Raw genomic sequence first — 22371 nt, 5'->3', positions numbered from 1 at the left:
CATGACTGGTCTGGAGAAAGTAAATAAGGAAGTGTCATTTACTCAAACACAAGAACTAGGGGTCACCAAATGAAATTAACAGGCAGCAGGTTTAAAACAAACAAGTATTTCTTCACACAGTCACCCTATGGAACTCCTTGCCAGAGGATGTTGTGAAGGCCAAGACTATAACAGGGTTCAAAAAAGAACTAGATAAGTTCATGAAGGATAGGTCCATCAATGGCTATTAGCCAGGAGGGGCAGGGATGGTGTCCCTAGCCTCTGTTTGCCAGAAGCTGGGAATGGGCAACAGGGGATGGATGACTTGCTTACCTACAGGCCACAGGTAGTACCCTCTGTTTGTAGCATTACTTTCAACATAGAAAACATGGATTACACTAAATTAAGTGCATGGAAATTTCTAGCTGGAAACAAAACAATTAAAAAAAGACATTTGAAAATGTCTCTGAAAGTTATTTTCAACAAGCCTTTATTATATAAACATTGAATTGGCAAGTAACTCATGCTAAATAAACATGTTGAACCAAAGAGCAGGATTAATATCTGTGACAATGTACCACACTGGAAAATATTCTCACCAACATAACAGGAGCCCAAAGCATTCCTAGGCTTAATTTGATGGCGTCACACAAAGAGCAAAAAATAATCCCTCACTTTACATTTTAAAAAAAATTAAATAAATCTAAATAATTTTAAAAACTTTCTTAAACTTAGCAAAAAGACTTCCAGTTTCTTTTGAAATGTATAACAATTTGACACTGATCCTGGGCGAGTGGCCGGGACACTGGGCAGGGGGCTGCTTGGCTCCACACCTAGGGCAGGTGGAGGGTCCTCTGTGGCTCTCCACAGCTGCCCACCCGGCTCTTACCATGGCCAGGCTGTGGCTCGGTGCCACCCCCGCCAGCTGGAGCCAGGTCAGGGAGAGCATCGCTGGTAGCTGTGAGGAGCTGCGGCAGACCCTCCACCTGCCCTGGGTGGAGAGCCCGAGCAGCCCCTGGCCTGCATCCCTGCCCCCCAGCTTCCTTGCCCAGCATCCCTACTCCCTGCCCAGTGTCCCAGCCCCCCACCCAGGGCAGGTGGAGGATCTGTGCTGCAGTTTTTCACAGCTGCCCACCCAGCTCTTACCATCAGAGTCCTGCTTGGATACAAAACTTGTATCTGCATCCACGCTGCTATCCACAGAAATGGTCCAAAGATGCGGACATAAAGCGGACTTGCAGGGCTCTAGAGATGGGCATGGCCCGAGAGGGAGGCAGAGGGCGTGGAAGAGGCGGGGCAGAGGAGCTGACCTCATTCTGTTGTTTGAAGTTTTCATTCCGTGCTTCCTTCCTCTGGAAGAACAAAGCAGAGCCATGAGTCGCAGAGGGGCAGTGACGCCAAGGAGATCTGGCTGCCCCTGCTGTTAATGCTGGGCAGGGTTGTGCGGGGAACCCTCTGGCATCCAGACTCTTACATGGGACAGCACCTGAGCTCCATGCAGGGACCTGGGATTCACCCTCTGCTCTGGCCTCTTGCTCCCTGGGCTGGCCCCACACCCATCTGAGGCTCGATTCTCCTCTCCCTTCCACTGGGGGATCCCCACTGACTTAAAAGGGCTGACTCTTGATTTGTGCCTGTCTAAGCGAGAGGAGAATTGGTCTCTGAGTCAGCCTTTTCATGACCCCCTACACACCTTCCATGGGCGGCATCCTTTCTGGGCTTGCTAAACTTCCTGGGATGTTCACTTTATTCGATGCCAGAATATCAACCTGTACTGCATCCATGTTCATGTACAAGGTCTTGGCATCTCTCTAGGAGAACCAGCAAAAAAGGCAAGAGGTTAGCAGCTCGCAGGGACTTGAGGAGGCAGCAAGGACACGAGAAGGGCCAGCCGGAGAAGGAGGAAGGTTCCTGACAAGCCCCCTCAGATGGGCAGTCTTGGCAATGACAAGCCAGTGGAGTCCTGGCAGTTTCCTTTTGCCAGTCTCCACACGTCATTGCACTGAGCATAGCCCTCAGCCCGGGGGCTGGCTGGTGTGACTGACTCCTGAGTAGAGAAACCAGCGACGGGACTGGGAGCCTGTGTTGGATAGTCTTGGCACTCCCCGGTAAATGACTCCTGCTCTCAATGGTCCCTCTTATTTTTTTACATCCATGTGTGGAATGAATTTTATGTGCACCAATATGGCGGTGATGTGTGGTGGGGGTGGGGCCGAGGTGTTCGGAGTGTGGGAGGGGGCTCAGGGCTGGGGCAGAGGCTTGGGGTGCAGGAGGGTGAGGGCTCTGGCTGGGGGTGTGGGCTCTGGGGTGGGGCCAGGGATGAGGGGTTTGGGGTGTGGGAGGGGGCTCAGAGCTGGGGCACAGGCTTGGGGTGCAGGGGGGGTGAGGGCTCTGGCTGGGGGTGTGGGCTCTGAGGTGGGGCCGGGGATGAGAGGTTTGGGGTGTGGGAGGGGGCTCAGGGCTGGGGCAGAGGCTTGGGGTGCAGGGGGGTGAGGGCTCTGGGTGTGGGCTCTGAGGTGGGGCCGGGGATGAGGGGTTTGGGGTGTGGGAGGGGGCTCAGGGCTGGGGCACAGGCTTGGGGTGCAGGGGGGGTGAGGGCTCTGGCTGGGGGTGTGGGCTCTGAGGTGGGGCTGGGGATGAGGGGTTTGGGGTGTGGGAGGGGGCTCAGGGCTGGGGCAGAGGCTTGGGGTGCAGGAGGGTGAGGGCTCTGGCTGGGGGTGTGGGCTCTGGGGTGGGGTCAGGGATGAGGGGTTTGGGATGTGGGAGGGGGCTCAGGGCTGGGGCACAGGCTTGGGGTGCAGGGGGGGTGAGGGCTCTGGCTGGGGGTGTATGTTCTGGAGTGGGGCCAGGGATGAGAGGTTTGGGGTGCCACAGGGCTGCGGTGGGGAGAGAGGACTCCCCCAGCCCTCTCACCGCAGCAGCCTGAGGCAGGGGGAGAGGTGTCTCCCCCCACTGTGCCTCTGTGCGGCCACGCGGCTGCATAGCTTAGAGGGAACTTAGCTCTCTGCTGCTGCAAGGCAGAGGCTGTTCACATTAGAACAGTTTAAGTGAGCGGTTGGCTGTCAGGGCAGGCCCACAAATCAGGGTGTAACCTGTGCTGCAGGGGAGATACCATGATCACGAAGGTGGTTTTCCCAGGGTGAGGCTCATCCATTGCACTGCGGGTGTGCTGACCCCTGCGATTTCCCCAAATGCGGGAAACTCGACTGCATAATTTGTGGTAGTGGGGGATTGCGTTCGCGCTCTCCCCTGGCGCTCGGTTAAGCAAAGGAAGACGAAGTTCAACAGCCATGCACGAGAGGTACATTGCAGTCCCAGACTCTCTTCCCTCCATCCCCTCCTGAGGATGGGCCTGGGCTTTGAGCACCGTGCAATCAAACTTACAGAGCCAGACACCCACAGGGGGTAAATTGGCACGGCCCTTCTGAAGTTAACGGACTCAGCTGTGTCTCTTTTCACCAGCTGAGTTTGCCATCTACCACTTCCCCCAAAAGGAAATAAAAGGGAACTGGGAAAGTCTTATTAGGCCCCATTGAGTCCAGCATGGCCCAGGATTGTTGCCTGCAGGACATTTCCTAGGGCTTTGTCCTGCTCAGGTTTAAAGGGCCCATGTGACAGGGCTTCCACTGATTTACATGGTGTTCAGTCCTGAGCTACCTCAAGGCAGGAGAGCTCAGATTCAGACAGAGGCTCATGCCTATCTCCTCGTTCTGGGTACACTGCTAGCCCTGCATGTCTCACCACTTTTCCAACATCCCCACGCAAATGTGAATCCAGACACGTCCCTCAGTGTTACTCCATTTACACTAAAGACGGGCCCCAAGTCAGAAAAGAACCATCCCCTCTTCCCAGACTTCAGAACTCAGGTCCTGCTGTGATTTGCACCATTGTCCCACCTCATTAGTACAGATGGATAGTGCAAGTGCACATTGATATCCACTGCCTGGAGTGAAGTCTTTGGGGGTGCTGGGCCAAAACCAAAGCAATTCATTTAACTGAGGACACTGTGATCGGACCCCAGTGGTCTCTGGAGTCTGATCAGGAACTGGAGCTCCACTGCGGCTTTAGAGGAATGAAACCCAGTCCCCATTAATCCTGCAAAATGGACCCATGTTCCAGACCAGTAACAAGCCCTGGCAGTTAGAGAAGCCCATTTACCATAAAAAGCTGGAACAGAGTCTCTCCTGTTGCCTTCCTCACATGCTCCTCCACAGTGGGAAATGTCCGGACAAAATACTGCAACAAAACACTCCCAATAAGTACAAAAGGAGGGAGGGGGTGTCTGGCTCCACTGAAAAGCAGCACCCTCACAGGATGGTAAAGTGCTCCAGTTCAGTGCTCCTTCCCACCTGGGATTTATCTGTCCATTGCCCCCATTCTGCTGTTCACCTCTTTGAGCGCCAACACGGCTGGAGGCCGGGGTTAAATAGCTGGGGAAAGGGTTGGTACAACACCCAAGCCCCACCCCCAACTGCCAAGCCCCACCCATACTGCTAGAGCAGCTGGATATTTCAGTTTCTGTGATCGGCAGGGGTATGGTTAACCATCGCACCACTGGGCTTTAGAGCCGACGTCCCCTGTGGACCGGAATGGAGGATCTTCACTCTGGATTTCTCTAGGTTGCAGGCTTTGGGTTGGGTTTGAAGTATGGTCTTTATGTTGAATTTCCTGATTTTGTATTATTCAAAACTGCAACCCATTCCATGAAGGTTTCTTCTCATTTAGTTACTGCCTTTAACTCCACCTCAATGAAGGTTTTTTGTCAGAGAATCATGACTGTTAAGCAGAAGGAGAACTGGAGTTGGATAAGCTCGTCCTCAAGCACTAAGAGCAGAGGGGACACAGAACCCGTAGGTACGTTGCTGTATCATCAATGCCCATTTTTTCCAGCCTTGCCCCAGTGTGCCTGGTCCCCTTTATCTGAATAACGCCCACTGCTCAGGAGCTTAGGGGGAGGAATCCACATTAAAATACACATTGCCCCCCACAGAGATACTCACCTCTAGAGTGATGCTGGCCTGTCTCTGGCAGGTGGTATGATCCTGGTTCCCCATAGCACACATAAGGCCGTGCACCACTCTCAGCTGGATCATCTCTTCAGCCAGTTTGGTGGAGTCCTTGGCTAGAATGCTGCAAGGAAATCAACGCAGTCAGGCTCCAAGGCTCTTCTGCATGGGAGAAGACTCCCACAACCACAGGAGCTTTCTGGGAAGGAAATGGAAGAGCCACATCTAGCGATTTGGAGGGACAGATTCTAGTCCTGTTGCCTTAGGTGTGGTGCTGATCCAAGTGCAAAGTGATGCCTCCATCTTTCCATGTCACTAGCGAATGACTAACACCAATGAACAAGGACGGATGCTATTCTTAAACTGAACAGGAAGCCCATGGCTGCATGTGAACTTTTTAACATCTATGTTTGGGGCTCTACAATTCTTTTAACGATTGACAATAAAAAACATCTGATTTACATATTAAATCCCAGTAAATCCACTACGTTACCCCATAGAATGCAGCATCCACGGTGGAACAGTAAATTACATTATTTTATTATTGAGCACATCACTGGAGAAAGCAACATGGCCGGTGTTTTGTGTTGTCTTCTGCTTTTAAAGGGACCAATTTGGCATCGGCCCATCTTGTGGACTCTGCAGATCTCTAACAGGAAGTGAGCTACAGAGAAGCATGGAGACAGAGAGTTTCGGATTCACTGGGTCAGACACTGACTTTGGTTCCATGCATTACGCTGTCGATGTCAAATTGTTAAGTCGAGGCATTTCACTACAAGAGACTCTCTGCTCCCCTGAGAATACAACAGGCTCTGTACTGTTATGTAGCATGGTTTGGTCCAGGTATGTGGCAAGGTGCTAACACTGTCCCTCTCTATGCTGGCCTGGAAACAGAGGGAACATTCTGACTCTGTATTAATGGCCAGAGTAAAGGTTGATATTATATTTCACCTATAATAAAAGCTCTGAATAATTTCAGGTGTTGTTAGTAACAGGGGAGGATCTGGATTTTGCTACCCAAGCGGAAGTGCTTCTCTCTAAGTTCCTGAGCACTGTTGTGGATGGATGAAAGCCCCCGAAGTCTATATGGAGGAGTTGCAGAGCCACAGGGAAATACTCAGACAGCAATGGCAGAGGGCTAAAGATTCCCTCGGAAGGATAACGACTGACCTTTTCTCCATAAAGGAAGCAGCTTCTCTAAATGCTGTATAAATCTCTGTAGCGAGGCAGCCTGGTTCCCTGCCACCTCGGAGGGGGACAAGCCCCTCCGGACGCCAAAGTGGGCGGAGCCAGTGGAGCTTGTGCCCGCCCCCCAGAGGTCAGGGTGCAGGACAGGAAGTACAAAAGCCCAACCCCAGAGCTCACTAGAGGCCTGGCCGCTGGAGAAGCCAGACGCCTGTGGCCTAGCTCCCGGTTGGGAGACTCTTGCAGTTTGCGACCGACCCGAGGACTGGCCAGACGCTGGCCAAACCCCGGGGAAGCTGGTAAACCCGCCTGTGGTAAGTTACCCAGAGGAGCTGCCAAGCCTACCGCTCGCCGGGTACCCGGAGGAGCCCATGGTGCTTGATTCCTTGGAAGACTCTGTCCAGACGCAGGTACCTCTAGAGGGGGAGATAGGAAGTAGCCTGGGGGCAGCTGACCATTGTCTGGCTGCAGCACACCCAGAGCCCATGTCAGTGTGTTGTGGCCAGGATCCCCACTGATGCAGCAGCGGGTCTTCTGCCACTGCTAGGGCCCCGGGCCGGGACACAGTGGAGTGGGAAGGCCTGCGTCCCCCCTGCCACCCAACGTGCGCGTGGCCGTCTCCCCCTCTCCCAGCTCCTTCGGAGCCAGGACCTGGGCCTCCTAAACTTATTTGTCTGCTCAGCTCCTGCCTGAGGGCCTGAGCCACTGACTGTTTGTTACCCCGTCCCGATCCAGGGCCTGGGCTTGCTAATATTAAACTGTTCACTCAGCCCCTGCCTGAGGGCCTGAGCTGCTGCCTGCTGCACAGACAGGCTAATTCCCCGACTCACCTGACTTAAGTAGTGAGGTGGCCTGATTCCCCGCCTGGTTCCTACAATGTCTCTTTGTATTTTGCTCTGAATTTTCTTACCCGATGGCTTTTGCTGCAGCGGCTTGCTGTATATACACCGACAAGGGCTCCGGAAGATGGAGTGTGGCTGGGTCTGAATGGGGGAACATTAGACAGGATGAAAACTACGGCTAGAACCATACTTCTGCCAGAAAGCTTTAGTTATAACCTGGGGAATCAGAGCAGTAGCACCTGAAGAAAAGAGCATTTGTGAGATTAGTAGAGCAACATCCCTAAGGGAATCTACACACAAATGTACTGTAGCCCAGTGCTTCACGAGGAGCTCTTGCTGCTCAGCGACTGTGTCAGGCTAATGCAGCAACTCAAACAGCCTGGGACGTTGCAGTCTGTTTCACTGAGACAGGATGGGGGTCAGAAAACCAAGGTTTCCCTGACTCTTGAAAAGGTGTCCTGGGATCTTTAATTTCCTCTGGCCACATGCAGAAGGGAACTGAGTTTAAGATCTCCTCTGAGAGAAGGCGCCGCATCCCCTGCTCTCCATTCACTTTGCTGCATTCACTGAACAAATCCACACAATTCACAAATAGCATCAAAATTCCCATTCCTGCTCCGAGGGCTCCAACAAGCTGCCTGGCAGTTCCCATTACCCAAAACAGACAAAGCTGATCTCTGCAACTCGCCAGAGGGTCACTGGAGAACAGGACTCAGGAGCCTGCATCAGAGGAAGCTCTGACATCCATATGTGGAGGTACGTCTGTACACTGCAGTGGGGACAGGGGCAGGGGATATGGAGGCCTGGAGAGTGCAGTGCCGGCCTCCAGCTGCCAGGGGGCCCTGCTTGCCATCTCCTCTCACCCTGTCGTGGGAAAGGGGAAGGGAAAAGAGAGGGCGACCGCAATCCCAGGACGGACACCCCACGTGCTGGGACTGCACCAACCTACTCATGGAGCTCAGCTGCCCTGATGAAGTGGGGAGGAGAAAAGAGGGAGATTTCCTTCTACCTTGGCCTCTTGCAAGGCAGAGCTTAAGGGACACGTGGTTTCTAGGTCCTCCTGGGAAGGGGACGGGGGCGCCTCGCCCCTTGCTATGTTTCCTGTGGCGGTGGGCATCAGCCTCCCAGCAGGACCCAGCACCAGCCAGTTGTTTCCCCCCTGCCCCATAGCCAACCGCTGCAGGTGACCTCACTGCTCCCTGGAGAGGGGGTCCAGGCTGCAAGAAGAGCACTCAGGGCCCACTGCAATGGGTACCATGCCCACTAGGAAGAGACTTCTGCATCTCCTCTTCTGAATAGCCGACACCATCTCAAATCAGCCAAGAGGTTGGCTGCAGCATCTGACCTCTGCAAGGTAGCGCAGGGATGGATTAGTGAGGGCCGGTTCCACCCAAGGAGACTAAGGTACCAAAGTCGCCCATCAGTGGCTGGTGAGTCACCTGAGCAAGCAGAGAAAGAGCAATCCACTTTGCAGCACTCTGCAGCCTCCAAGCAGACATGAAGGGAAACTGTTGTGCCCTCTTACCTTCCAGGGCTTTGCCTTTCACTTTAGCAGTCTCTTTCCCTGGTGCTTTAAGTAATTCAACCAGACCCTTCAGCAGCACTGGCCGGACTTCATAAGCCGTGAGATCCTTTATCAGCTGAATGGCTAAAGACAAGGAAAGAGGCCAAAGTGCCACCTTGGTGCTCTAACAAGGCTGCACACCAATCCCAGCAGCAGGTGAAACATCAGAGACAATGGTTTGAACGCTGGCTTCTGAAAGAGCTGTATTTTCCTTCTGCCTTAAAGTAAACCTCCTTGACTAGGGTTGGATTCTGCTCCGTTCCCTTCTGGAAGTTGCTCGGAAACAGAACAGGAGGCCAAGATATGCTCTGTGCATCTGAGAGCAGAATCATGTTCTCCTGGGCTCATAGATCCCAGGTGACATTATTACCCCATGGGCTGGCCAGCAAGAGTATGTGGATGGTAAAGAGCCCAACCAAAACATGGCTGGCTTTCTATTACGGCATGGACCTCTGTATTGCATAGAACTCTCTGGGACACAGTGGGAGGGTGCTGGGGTACTGGACATGTGAGGGTTACATACATTTTACACATGTGCACCATTGAGAGCAGCGCTGGCCCACAGCAGGCTCCAGGTGGAAGGGGCAGGAGCAGCTTCCCCACACACCTTTCAGGAGTTTCAGTCTGGGAATGTTGGGCATTTGGAAAGTGCTGGCATACAGAGGCAACAGCTCCTGCTGGGAACTCCCAGGCCCTCCACCTGCAGGGGGCAGGGGCAGGACTCCGGAGCACCTCAAAGTCATCAAGCTCCAGGATTAGTGCAAATATGAAACCTTTACCCAGTTATGTAGTAAAGCTTCAGGCGCCACACTCAATGTCCCCCTCAGCTTGCAGCCACCTGCTCTGATGCCTCCAACAGCCGGGCAGCAGAGCCAACCACCCCCAGGGCAGCTGCTGAGAGGCCACAAGCACTTCTCAGCTCACAGCAGAAGGGAGAAGCTGGGTCTGGTCTGGGAGCAGGGCTCTGGGAGCACCAGCTCATTTGCATACCCACGATGCATTGCACATTGAAAAGCCTTTCTTTGAGCATTTCCGTGTCCTTGGAAAGACGTGCCAATTTCTGTTCCACTTCCCTTATGAGGATTGGGCTGCACAGAACACAGAGCTCTAAAATGAAAAGATTTGTAAGAACCCTCAGTTCCCTGTGACGTTGTGCAGTCTACATGGTTTTATAAAAACATGATAATAAGTGAATATAATGTAACTGGGATAGTTTTATAAAAAATTTGATAATAAGTGACTATAATGCAAATGGGATATGCTTTGTGCAAAAGGTCTCTTGTAAGGTATCATTACAAAGCTCATCATCTACTGAGTGTGATCATCCTATTTGTAGAAATGTACCACTCTTGTATCTAAAACTAGAAATATAAAATGTAACTCTGAGGGCCTATTGTAATTATGTAAAGTGTGGGCCATTAATGATGGTTTGGAATCTTGATGACTCCCATTGTCTGCAGATGGCTGTTTACCTGTGAGTCTCCCTGTATATGTGTGTGCTGGCAAGTGAGTAATGAAGTCTTGCAGTGACATGTGATCATGTCACCTGAACTGGAATCCATCTTTAACCTGGTGCTTTTCCAGTGGGGGTGGGTGAAAACCCAGAGGGACAAAGGGTTCCCGCCTTATGCAAAAGATATATAAAGGGGTGGAAGAGAACAGAGAGGGAGAGGAGCCATCATGGAGAATCCCCTAGATAACACCTAAGCTGGAACAAAAGCTGTACCAGGGGAAAGAATTGTGCCCAGGCCTGGAAGGTGTCCAGTCTGAGAAAAACTTCCTGAAGCATCTCTGAGGGTGAGATTATCTGTATTTAGTTTGATTAGGCATAGATTTGCGCATTTTATTTTATTTTGCTTGTGATTTACTTTGTTCTGTCTGTTACTACTTTGAACCACTTAAATCCTACTGTCTGTATTTAATAAAATCACTTTTTATTTAGTAATTTACTCAGAGTATGTATTAATACCTGGGGGAGCAAACAACTGTGCATATCTCTCTATCAGTGTTATAGAGGGCGAACAATTTGAGTTTGCCCTGCATAAACTTTATGCAGGGTAAAACGGATTTATCTGGGTTTAGACCCCATTGGGAGTTGGGCATCTGAGTGCTAAAGACAAGCACACTCCTGTGAGCTGGTTTTGGGTAAACTTGCAGCTTTAGGACAACTGATTCGGACCCTTGTTCTGTGTTGGAGCCAGACAGGAGTGTCTGACTCAGCGAGACGGGGTGCTGGAGTCCCGAGCTGGCAGGGAAAACAGGAGCAGGGGTAGTCTTTGCACATTGGGTGGCAGCTCCCAAGGGGGTTTCTGTGATCCAACCCGAAGCTGGGTCTGGTCTGGGAGCAGGGCTCTGGGAGCACCAGCTCATTTGCATACCCACGATGCATTGCACATTGAAAAGCCTTTCTTTGAGCATTTCCGTGTCCGTGGAAAGACGTGCCAATTTCTGTTCCACTTCCCTTATGAGGATTGGGCTGCACAGAACACAGAGCTCTAAAATGAAAAGATTTGTAAGAACCCTCAGTTCCCCTCCAAAAGTCATCCTACTTTGATATTTAGGATTTTTTTCTCCTCAGAGGGAATAAATCTTTTGCATTTTACTAAAAATTTCTGTGGCAATAAGCTTTTCTGAGTTTACATGCAATTTTTCGAAATGTTCTGTGAATGAGTCTAATTTTTGTGGAAAATAGATAATTTTTTTTATTTGATGTTTATAAAAGCTATGAGTCAAATGCTTTGTTTTCATAAGCCATTGAAAGTTTAAGTGAAATTGTTTTTTCTAGGGGGGGAGAAAAAACCTAATTCTTTAGAAGTTGCATAAATCCCCATTCTGTGTCCTTGCACCCCCAGTCCACATGTGTCCCTCTACCCCCACTCGGACACCCCCTCCCCCCATCCCCATGTGGCCCTGCACCCCCTCCCCCTATCCCTTTGTGGCTCTGTACCCCGTCCTCCTATCCCCCTGTCAGGGCCGGCTCTAGTTTTTTTGCCACCCCAAGCAAAAAAAAATTTGGCTGCCCCCACCCCAGCCCTGGACTTCCCCCCCCCCCCCCGCACCCCCCTGCCGCCCCAGCCCTGGCCTCTCCCCCCACCTGCACCCCCTGCCACCCCAGCCCTGGGCTCTCCCCCCACCCACACCCACCTGCTGTCCCAGCTCTGGGCCTCCCCCCACCCACACCGACCTGCCGCCCCAGCCCTGGGCTCCCCCTCCACACACACACCGTGCTGCCCCAGCTCTGGGCTCCCCCCTTCCCCCCCACCAGTACCCCCCACCCACACACCCCCTGCCGCCCCAGAGTCTTCCCCACCACCACCTGCACCCTCCTTCCGCCCCAGCCCTGTGTCACTGGTAACTTGCTCCCAGGGCAAGTCATTCAGCAGGAATTTTGGATGTGCACAGAACATAGACAGGATTGGTCCCCATATGGTTACAGAATTGCAGTAAAGTGGAACAATTTTCAACTTGTGTGATTGGAGGATATCTGGATGCATATTATAAGCCTGTCCTCCATAAATGAGGAATAGTTGAGGTGCCTTTATTATTCTTTTGTTCCACTCTTTGGGAATTTGCCAATGCGGTATCACTGTCTTCCTTTTAAACAAATAAAACTTAAAAAAAAGAAAAAAGGCAATGGCTGTTGAAAATAGCAATTCCAGCCCTAAAAACCACTGGGAAGAATTTCTTGCTCAATTTTATCCTACTTTTTCTACAGCAAATTACAGTGGATCAGTATATTTGATTTGGGAGAAATGAAGTAACAGATGCCCAAATTGAGCTAGAGCACTCCTGAATTTTGAGGTGTTCAAATCTGGAAGGCAGGTGCTGGATTCCCTTTCTGAATATTAGCTAAATCTGGAAAGGAAAAGTCAATTTCTGCTTCCATGGCTCAGAAGTGGAAATCCTCCTAAGTGCCTGGTACTGTATCTAAAGCTGCCCAGGTCCTCTAGTAGAGCCTCCCCTCCCTTACTTTTCATTTTAAATTCTAGTGGGATCCACATACCTCCCTTGCTAGGTTTCAGATAGACAGGGGCCAGGGCCGGCTCCAGGCACCAGGCACCCAAGCACATGCTTGGGGCGGCACCTGGTAAGGGGTGGCTGGGGGAGCGCGGCGCAGCATTCCGCAGGGCGGGGGGGCGCTCCGGCGGCGTGGCGCTCGGCGGGGGGGGGGGCGGCGTGGGCGTGGCGCTGGGGGGGGGGGGGGTCCGGCAGCGCTCGGTGGGGGGGCGGCACGGGGGCAGCACAAAAGTTAGAGCCGGCCCTGACAGGGGCACTGTCCATTTAGTCCACCCAATTCCTTCTTTGGGGGCTGCAAGGTGAGGTCACACCAGTATCCCTAATCCAGTCTGGAGAAGTCTTCTGAAGGGGATATCTGGGCCAAAGCCTTCTACTCCTTGGGCACACTTGTTCCCCATTCACAGTGCCACCCCGCTCTTGCAGTGAGCTCTCTATTCACAGCAAGCTGCAGCATGAGGTTTCAGCTACCATACTCCCTCCCCCTCCCTTTCCTGTTGATAGCGGCCAAGGGAATGCTGGGAAATGTAGTTCTTTCCCTGCTCCAGGGCTGGCTCTATAGGCAGGCAGCTAACCAAGGAACTACAGCTCCCAGGGCCCCCTGTTGGTTCTCAGCTCCCAGGCTGGATCCCTGCCAGCTGTGGCCCCTGCGAATGGGCTGCCCCAAGCAGCTGCTTGCTTTGCTGGTGCCTAGAGCTGCCCCTGCCCCCTGTGTCTCTGTGCCCCCACCCAGCCATTTCCCTGTCCTTATGTGTCCCTGTCCCCCCTCCCCCTGTCCTCATGTGTCTCTGTGCCCCCACCTATCCAGTCCTCTGTTCCTGTGTCCCTGAACCCCTGCCCCATGTGTCTGTGCCCCCACCCATCCCTATGTAGCTCTGCACCCCCTCCCCCATCACCACGTGGCCCTGCACCTCTCTCCCCTCTGTGGCTCTGTGCCCCTGCCCCAGTCTGTCCTCCCCCAGCACCCCACGCTGTCTGTCTCCTGACCTGGCATGACAGGCGCTGTGAAGAAGTCAGTCTTTCTCTTAGCTGGCCTGGAGCTGCTGCTTTGTTCGATCACCAAGCACCCTCTGGTGGGCAAAAGGCGGAACTACAGCAACATTTTGGCAGAAGCTTTTTTCGGAGCAAAAATTTTTAAAATATGTGGGGCTCATTAATTAATGATGCATGCAGTAGCGCAGAATTCCCCCAGGAGTAAAAGAGAAATGGTGTAAGTCTGGGCCTTTACAAAGTTGCTACACTAGGCAAGTAGATGAGCTGCTGTGGCTATCGCTTTGGCAGAAATGGAAGGCTCTGCAATATCAGTGCTTCAGGCGGAATTCACCCGCCGAGCTGTTTGCCCGGAACTTCTCAGTCATGAATTCCAGAACTAATGTCACCTATTATCTATAACGTATAATCTCATTCCAAAATAAATAGTTTTTGAGCAAGGCCTTTCAGCATCATCAGAGTTATGCTAAAAAGATCCACCACAAAACCCAACTGCCACCAAGTGAAACCTTCAAGCACAAACTTTGTTCCTTTCATTTTCTGCACAGACAATAAACCCCGTTAAATTACAATAAAACTCCTGAAATCATTCTATTTTTTACATCAAAAAGCAACCTCAGTAAAATAAGGCTTCCTTTGTGTGTATGTTTACCTGCTTTAACCTGGGAAATAAGTTTCTTATTTCTTTTCCTAGTTAATAAATATTTAGTTAGTTTATTATAGGATTGCCTAGGAGCATTGTCTTCGGTTTGAGATCTGAGGTGCAATTGACCCAGGTGAGTGACCAGGAATGACCTGTCACAAAGGCAGGCTCACCTGGGTGGCAAGATAGATTCAGGGTGCCCAAGGGGGCTGTCTGTGACCCCATGTTCAGGCTGTTTTAGTGCCTGAGGAGTTCACACTTGATACTTGGTTGGTGAAAACGAAGTATAGACCATACAACTATGAGGAGCGCCACTGTCTGCCAGCCCTGGGCACCCGGGGCTCCTACTGTCTGCCAGCCCCGGGCACCTGGGGCTCCCGCTCTCTGGGGCTCTGGCTGTACTAGAAAGAAAGGTACGTTTCTAGCTTGCCCGATTGCAGAGGAAATGTTGAAAATGGGACCTGAGAGCACCTTAAAGGTTCAGAAACCGGAAGGGAAATAAAGAGACCCCATATGACATTAAAAAACAAAAATCCTCATGATTTTTAAGCCAATCTCATGATTTTTGGGGATCTTACTCATGATTTTCCAATGGTGAGGGATGGCAACGCTGATAAGGGTTATTATTTTGAATTTACATTACAGTAGGTTTGAAGAAAAAAACCAAACTCATCAGGACTGGGACCCCTGTGTGCTGGGTGCAGCACGACACCTAGTGCCTTCACTTGATTTTACAAACCAAGATACACGGGACATAAGCTAGGTGGGGAGAAGTCTATGTAACTCAGGCAGTTATTTATAGACCTGAGACCTTCAATATTACAAAAGAAAAAAAGAAAGAAAATCTCCCTCACAGACCCTCCAGTCTGGAAAGCATTAATTCCTCATATTGTCAGAAGGATTCACAGCAGAAAATAAACCCCCAGCTTTTTAAACAATTCTCCAGTAAGACAAAGAAACTGACATCTATAGACTCCCAGAATGCTACAAGAAACTTTAACACTATCTCATCGTAAACAAACCAATGCATTTTAACTACTGTAAAGATCGACTTCAAATAAGCCATACAAAACGATCTCCTTGCAGTGAAATTCTTTCTATTTGTCTAACCAGAATTTTCTCTCCAAAGGAAAGGTACCATTCCTAGAAATACTACCATAGCATGTTGATACATGCGGTGGACAAAGCAAGCTCCTATTCCATCACCCTATTTCAAAAATCAATTTGATGTACAATGCTCAAATAAAACACATAGACATTAAATTGAAAAGATTAGGCATTACACTTGATTTTAGCTGAGAACAGCAGAGAAGTAAGGTGGAGGCCCTCGGATGCTACATAGCCCCCCCTGCCCCTAATACTTTTATGTCACCGGGAACTGGGTATCTGGGTGCTGGAGATAGGTAACCTGCTGAGCAGTTTTCACTTAAAGACTGCAGCTTTGGGGGCGTGGTCCAGACCCAGGGTCTGTGTTGCAGCAGGCTAGCATGTCTGGCTCAACAAGGCAGGGTTCTGGAGTCCCAAGCTGGCAGGGAAAACGGGCTCGGAGGTAATTTCAGCACATCAGGTGACAGTCCCAAGGGGGTTTCTGTGACCGAACCCGTCACACCCCTGTTTCTAGTCTATTGCTCTGGCCCAATTAAACTGTGAGTTTGCTCCTCGGACCCAGGGTCTCTGGGAGCAAACCCAGCCCATGGACCAGGGAGTCGGGATGCGGGTCATGACGCGCAATGCATTATGGGCATGCAAACAAGCATCCCGGGGCCTGCAGGGGATCCCATCCCACCCCCTGCGGTCAGTACAGCCCGCCTGGGGGCAGCAGAGAGCGGGGGGCTTGTCCCCAGCTCCTGCCGCCCCCAGGCTCTGCCGCCAGGGCTGGGCTTTGCTGGCCTGCAGCCACCGCACAGCTCATTAACCCGCCCGTGGAGACCCGCGTCCCCAGGCCCGCTCCTGCCTCCTTGGTAGGAGGGGAAAAGCCGGAGACACGCACAGCCTTTGCACGAGCAACACCCCTCCCCGGCCGGGAATGGAGGTTGAAGCTGGGGAGCGGTGCGCTGACAACACACAGCTGGGTTACAAACCACCCACCCCCCATCAGAGGGTAGCCGGGGGTTCAATCCGGTATTGCACCCAGCTGCTTGGGCTGTGCAGTAACGGGCACTCCGCCTCCGGGCCTTGAGACTCGCCTGTTTTCCTTTCCTGTTGCCAGGTCAGTTAAATTCCTTAGAGCTCAGTGAGCAGCCGAAAGGCAAATACACCCAGCCCAGTGCTCACACTCTCAGCTTCGGCTGCTGCCTTGGAGTGACTCTTGACAGGCTCACTGAGAACCTCCCCACGAATGACTCAAAAGGCTGCGTTCCTCCTCAGCAGACAGCACAAGGGATGTGCAATACAGTGATGGTTCCTACCTTCATACTGAACTTCCAAGTGCATTGAGCTGAGCACGCCCAGCACAGCGTCCACAATGCCGGGATGGGCTGCTCCCACGATCGCCTGACAACGAAAGGAACAAGAGGGGTGTTACTCCTCCCGGCTCTCACATCTGCAGCGCACTGAAATGTTCACACGTGTTTGATCCTCAAGATACAGAGAACTGCACAGCACTTCGCTCTGAGAGACTCAGGGAAATGGGCTCTTGGGGCTGATTCTGCAACCATTACTCAGGGTAGTGAGCACTAGGACTCCTCATGTAAGTGCTCACCAATGTCATGGTTGCCCAGTCTAGCCCTATGGTTCTCAGACTAAGGACTGCAGTTATTGGGGCAGCAAACTATTCATTACTATTATTTCATATTTTTAATATGGCAGCACCCAGAGGCTCTGATCAGGATCAGGGCCCCACTGCTCTGGGGCTAGACAAAGAGGTAGAAAAGTCCCCTGCCCCAAAGACCTTACAGTGAAAGAAGACAAATGTTCTACAAAGTGTGGGGAAAAGGGAGACAAAATCTCTCCTCCTCTCAAGACTCCTCAAACGTGAGCATGAGGTTCGTTGATCTCCAGCTAACTGAGGCACTAGAACAGCGTTAAGATTTTAATAGTGCTCTATCTGGGAGCCTCTCTCTCTCCTGTGGTATGTAACAGAAGAGAGAAAGACATAAAAGGTATGTTCAAAGGTCAAGGATCCATGATCCTGCAGATTTGGGGGGGGGGGTGGCCACCCCCACCCTTCCTTGATGACAAGGGACTGACATTTCAAATGGGAGATTGTCGGAATTAAATTCAAGAGCATCAGACTGCATCAGAGCTGCTACCCACCTACCTCACTGCTTAGCTCGATCTTAGTCTGGGTACTTAACATAGAGCTAGAATTTGTTATGTAAGTGCATATTTCCAGGCCAGGGAGAATTTAAGAGGGGTCAGAAGACCACAACCCCATTCCCTCAATTAAAGAAACAGCACAACCAAAGTGCAGGATTTAAAACAGTAGCACTAAAGGCCGTATAGTTAATCCTGCATGCCATTCCCTTTGAAGCTCCCCACGGAGTAAGGGCAGGACATGTCTTTAGAGGCATATACTCTCCTACAGCCGAGGTCATACGTTTTCATACCAGGCTTTCACAATAAGTAACAGACCGGAGGAGAAGGGGAATTATAAAATATCTTCCATATTCAATTTATTTAAAAGCAGCATATTAGATCCTGATGGAGCAGGGACTATGTAGACAAAAGTAGCAGCCTTTATACGCTCAGCACTTGCTCACACACAGCCTTGGAGTTTAGCATCTGTGTTACTGAGAGGGAAAAGTCTACGGGGGGAATTGTTCACGATTTCGTTATCCAAATCAGACAGAAAACAGTTCTGTGCACCCCATTGCTTTTCAGTGTGTTCTCAGAACTCAGGCACAGGAACTTGAAGAGCATATTCTGTGCTGATGACATGCAACTGAGCGCAAAAGGATCCTGGCTTCAGACTTCTCTTATCCAGTACTACCTCAACAAGGCACTTTCAAATCGGGTTGGCTTATCCACACAGGGTATGCAGCCTTAGGACACATCAGCTGTGTACATGCTGGGTGTGCTTTTGGATGCAGTAAGCTCTTCTCTGGGCTCCTTAATAAGGCAAGAACTGTAGCAGGATTTCCACGCACCTTTAGCCTCCAGATTACAATAGATTCATTATGAAACAGAGTGTTCTGATAAAACTAAAGACTGGGCTAAAGTTTGATTCCATCCCGTTCTGCTCACCTGCACAGTTCTGAGTGTCTGCAGAGACAGCTGTTGGGCTTTGGGGGATGTGCATGGCAGCAAAGCAATCAGGCCTTTGTATACTTGGTTCTGATACTTGGGATTGCCGTGGCCTAAAGAATCCAACAGAATTTGCACTTGTTCTTGAGTCTCTTCGGACTTGGAATTGGCCAAGAACTCAGCTATTGATCTCACACCTGTGTATAAGAAAGCCCAAGTGGTTACACATCTGAGGTTAGATGGCAACTTGGTAATTTTATTGAAATCCAGAAAGAATCAAAACCACTGTCCCATTTTAATCACTGCTGCTGGAGAGGTAGAGATGGGGAATAATCTTTGTCAGTAGCTATTACGCTGATTTTAAAATATAATGGGCCAAATTCTCAGCTGGTCTAGAAGGGCAAAATGCTGCTGAAGTCAATTGAACGACATGCATTTACACCAATAAAGAATCTGGCCCCAGAAGGTAAATGGTGCATACTGAGTCTCACTTTACTGATTCCATCACACTCATCTCACTGCTGAGGAAGTTGTTCAAACCTTGAGCATCTGTCACTGATTGTAGTGATGGGTTCCCCTTTACAATGGAAAAAGCATTTATTTTTTTCCAGTCTTCAAAAACATCTGAAGAGATCTAGCTTTCCCTTTTCAGAAAAATTCCTGATTTTTCAATAGATACCAATCAGAGAAAATTTTAGCCCCAAGAGGGAAGGTTTGGAGAGGTAGCAGTGGGTGATCACAGCAGGTTATAACGGAAACTCTTTTGCAACCTTAGCCATAGCAGTTGCAACCAGCATGACTGCTGGAATACATCAAAGGAAAAATACTGTACAAAAAGGAGGCTCATTAAAAATGAGAAGGGGGATGAAATGTAACCACTCAGCAATGGCTGAGACTCTGAACTCCTTTCAACAAGAAAAGTACTAAAATAATCTTCCATCACTAAGACTCTCGTAGAGTGAAAGGAACAGGTTCGGTTCTGTAAGGAGCCCTTGACGTTTGGAGGTCAGAGAGTACAGACTTGCCTAAATGGAGGTAAGCCCATTCCATTGATAAAGAACATGGATGGCACGGCACTTACCATAACTTTCACAAATGAGCTCCTTATACTTCCTGCCAGCTTTTGCTACGAGTTGGAGTAGCTTTATCGACTCCCTTTTGTCCTCTTCCTTCAGTTGCTTCAGCCCTAGTATTTCCAGGAGAGTCAGGACACCTCCAACCTCCAGAAATTCAATAAGATACCTGTGGCTACAGAGATGAGCAGAAAATGTAACACTTTGAACAAAATCTTCCTTCCTCGGATCTCCATATTCTTGGGAACCTTCTTCCTACCTCCTTGCCTCAGTTTGTGTCTAAGCTCCTGGACAGAGAGGACAGGTACTAGAAGCTTGACTTAGAACCCAAATGTGAATGCCTCACCTGGCAGTATGATGTGCTCCCAATAGGCTACCAGGTGAGATATTTACCTCTGAGTGTCCACATTTGGATACTGACCTACATGCACACAGAACTTGGGTCTCCATACACAGGGTGCTCCTGGGAAACATGAGGGACTCACTGAGCAATTGCATAGCATGGGCAACATCATAAAATATTTACAGTATTCTTGGGAAGCACAAAGGGTCTTGGCTTTGCCCAGCCTTGTGTGAAGTAACATATGCAGCACCTCCCACCTGCCCATGACTGATTTATCTATTTCTACAGAGTGCTCATCACCATGGTATCTGACCTCCCCAAACAGGGGACACAATTCAAAACAGGTCCAACTGCACAACCTACTAAGAGTGTGTGTGGGAGTCTCCAGGCATGAAGGAGGCTCACAGACTGTGGGGCTCCAGAGAGCTGCAGAGGAGAGAGGAGAGGCTTGCCTCTCCTCTCTCTGTATATGGATACATGCTGACAGCAGGGTGCTCAAAAGCACAGATCATGGACAGTTGCCTCTGTTGCCCTTTCCCAGACCATCCCTGTAGTAAAATATTAATACCGGCCCCCCTCACCCTGGGCTGGCACAACTCTGGGATGTTAAAACCCCCCAAACAATTCTTGTTGAAGTGACACAGTAGTACTCACCTACTTGCAGCTGACAGAAAGATGCCAATGGACTTTAGCTGCTGATCTAGGTATATTCCATACATGTAGCTGTTTGACAATGTTAAGGATCAAATACTGAGACAATTTTTCACATTAAAGCTGGTCTGGCTGGTAGCTTGATGGCAATGTGTGGCACTGCACCTGGGGAACCTGTCTTTGGGAAAGGGCACAGGCCTTAATTTTCCAGGCCAGCTGGGTTGCAAGCCACTAAGGAGGCAGCATGCTCATCCCCAGAGTGGGTGTGAAGTGGGTGCCTGTGGCATTGATGGGCTTGGCAGGGAACTTACATTTTGTCCTCAGCTAGAAGGATGGGATGTCCTGATGTAGGACCTATGAGAGGGGATGGAGAAAACAAGGGGAATCTTGCAGAGCAACTCAATAATACCCTTGGTGTGGAACTTCCCTCAGATTCCAGCTTTCATGGCTGGGCTCTTCTCCCTGAACAACTTAGCTGGACTCAGGTATTTCCACAGAGAGGGGCTACCTTAAATCGTATTGGGGAAAAGAAGGTTTGGGAGAGAATCTTCCCCTCGATCACCCCACCACCTCCGCTGGCATCCCGAGGAAGTAGATACGTCAGCCTCAGCCAGGATGTTAGGCGGGCCAGAAACAAGCTGGCTCCCTGTGAGAATTCCAGCTCCAACTCTGGCCCTGTCTTTCCTTGATTTGCCTTAATGAAATTATCCAGCATGTGGCTACGAGCAGCTTTGCTAGCATTGTCCCATTCCTGCAAGAACCCCATCAGTCTGCTGATGGCTGCCTGCTCCTTTGTGGAAGTCATGATCAATACTGTCCTATAGGGGAGAGAGAGAGGTTATAGAAACGCTTAAAGATAAATGTAGGCTGTACAAATGAGTAACACCAGCACTAATTATACTTTCCCCTTCATTAGTGCTTTCCAGCTAAGGATCACAAAGCACTTGACAAACATTGATTAATGTAATCTTATCTTCCTTTATTCCCATTGCTATCTCCATTTTACATCTGGAGAAACTGAGACATAAAGAGATTAACTGATTTACCCAAGGCCACATGGTAAATCTGTGGCAGAGCTGGGATTAGACTCCAGATCTCCTGCTTGAACCACAAGATCATCTTCACAAGAGCAGTCTCCCTCCCAGATATGAATAAAGCACTTTAATGTTGCAAATGTTCTTAATCTCAGATTCTTGCTAGCTTCCCAGGATGGATACTTGATCCCATGCCAGGCCCTGCCAGAGGGTAAGTAGGATGAAATAAGAGCAGAGATGCACAGGACCTTGACGACGTGGATTTGGGAAGCGTTTGCATTTTGAACCTTTTTGTCCTAGTTCATGTCTTATTTAATTTCTCTTCGAGTGCAGAGAGCTTTCAATGGCACATTTTTAAATAAACTCAGGGGGGAAATGAAATAATAATCCAAGGAATAGGGCAGCTACAGAAAACCCCAACTGACCCTGTGACAGTGACTCCCCTTTTGCCGAATTTCTTTGACATATTTGGGCACTCTCTGTCTCCCCCTCCCCCCTTTGTGGTGTAATTAGTTCTGGTAAAAAGTGCAGATTGACAGCTCTGGAAGCTAAAGATGGTTTAATCACATAGGTCCCAATCTTGCAAATACACATGCTTAACTTTAAGCTTGTGAGTAGTCCCAATGTGGGGCTTAAAGTTAAGCACGTGCATGGGTGTTTGTAGAATTGGAGTAGGGTGACCAGACAGCAAATGTGAAAAATCAGGACGGGGGTGGGGGGCAATAGGAGCCTATATAAGAAAAAGACCCAAAAATCGGGACTGTCCCTATAAAATCGGGACATCTGGTCCCCCTAAATCGGAGCCAAAGGAGGTACAACACAGGCAGCAATGCTGCAAGCGTCTCTCCACACAGCCCTGTCA

The 22371-nt window shown here is 50.2% G+C and overlaps 1 protein-coding gene, 2 non-coding genes and 1 pseudogene across 3 annotated transcripts; 2 read left to right on the top strand and 2 right to left on the bottom strand.

Annotated features, from left to right (window-relative positions):
- Positions 1-1311: 1311 nt before the first annotated feature.
- On the bottom strand, positions 1312-21280 carry ARMH1 (armadillo like helical domain containing 1). Its single transcript, XM_065410087.1, has 11 exons — positions 21075-21280; positions 20479-20547; positions 19490-19656; positions 18409-18605; positions 16632-16716; positions 8538-8660; positions 7081-7153; positions 4980-5109; positions 4138-4215; positions 1673-1790; positions 1312-1331 (listed from the first exon to the last, which is right to left on the bottom strand). The coding sequence occupies exons 1-11, from the start codon at positions 21278-21280 to the stop codon at positions 1312-1314; spliced, it is 1266 nt and encodes a 421-aa protein (XP_065266159.1).
- LOC135883166 (U1 spliceosomal RNA) lies at positions 3068-3231 on the top strand. The gene has a single exon (XR_010561610.1). It is a non-coding gene; the product is annotated as a U1 spliceosomal RNA (small nuclear RNA).
- On the top strand, positions 11130-11251 carry LOC135883187 (U5 spliceosomal RNA; annotated as a pseudogene).
- On the bottom strand, positions 15351-15540 carry LOC135883174 (U2 spliceosomal RNA). Its single transcript, XR_010561617.1, has one exon. It is a non-coding gene; the product is annotated as a U2 spliceosomal RNA (small nuclear RNA).
- Positions 21281-22371: the final 1091 nt, after the last annotated feature.

This window comes from Emys orbicularis, chromosome 8 (genome assembly GCF_028017835.1).
Source record: "Emys orbicularis isolate rEmyOrb1 chromosome 8, rEmyOrb1.hap1, whole genome shotgun sequence".
In the NCBI taxonomy this organism is placed as follows: domain Eukaryota; kingdom Metazoa; phylum Chordata; order Testudines; family Emydidae; genus Emys; species Emys orbicularis.
Note: the sequence above shows the minus strand (reverse complement) of the source record. Positions and strands in the feature narration are given on the sequence as shown.

Excerpts from the sequence above, each read along its gene's own strand:
- ARMH1 (XM_065410087.1), bottom strand. The coding sequence starts at position 21,280 with ATGACTTCCACAAAGGAGCAGGCAGCCATCAGCAGACTGATGGGGTTC. Across the intron at positions 8,661-16,631 it reads CTTGGAAGTTCAGTATGAAG|CCATTCAGCTGATAAAGGAT; the intron begins GTAGGAACCATC and ends CCTTGTCTTTAG. Across the intron at positions 1,332-1,672 it reads AAGGATGCCGCCCATGGAAG|AGGAAGGAAGCACGGAATGA; the intron begins GTGTGTAGGGGG and ends TTGTTCTTCCAG.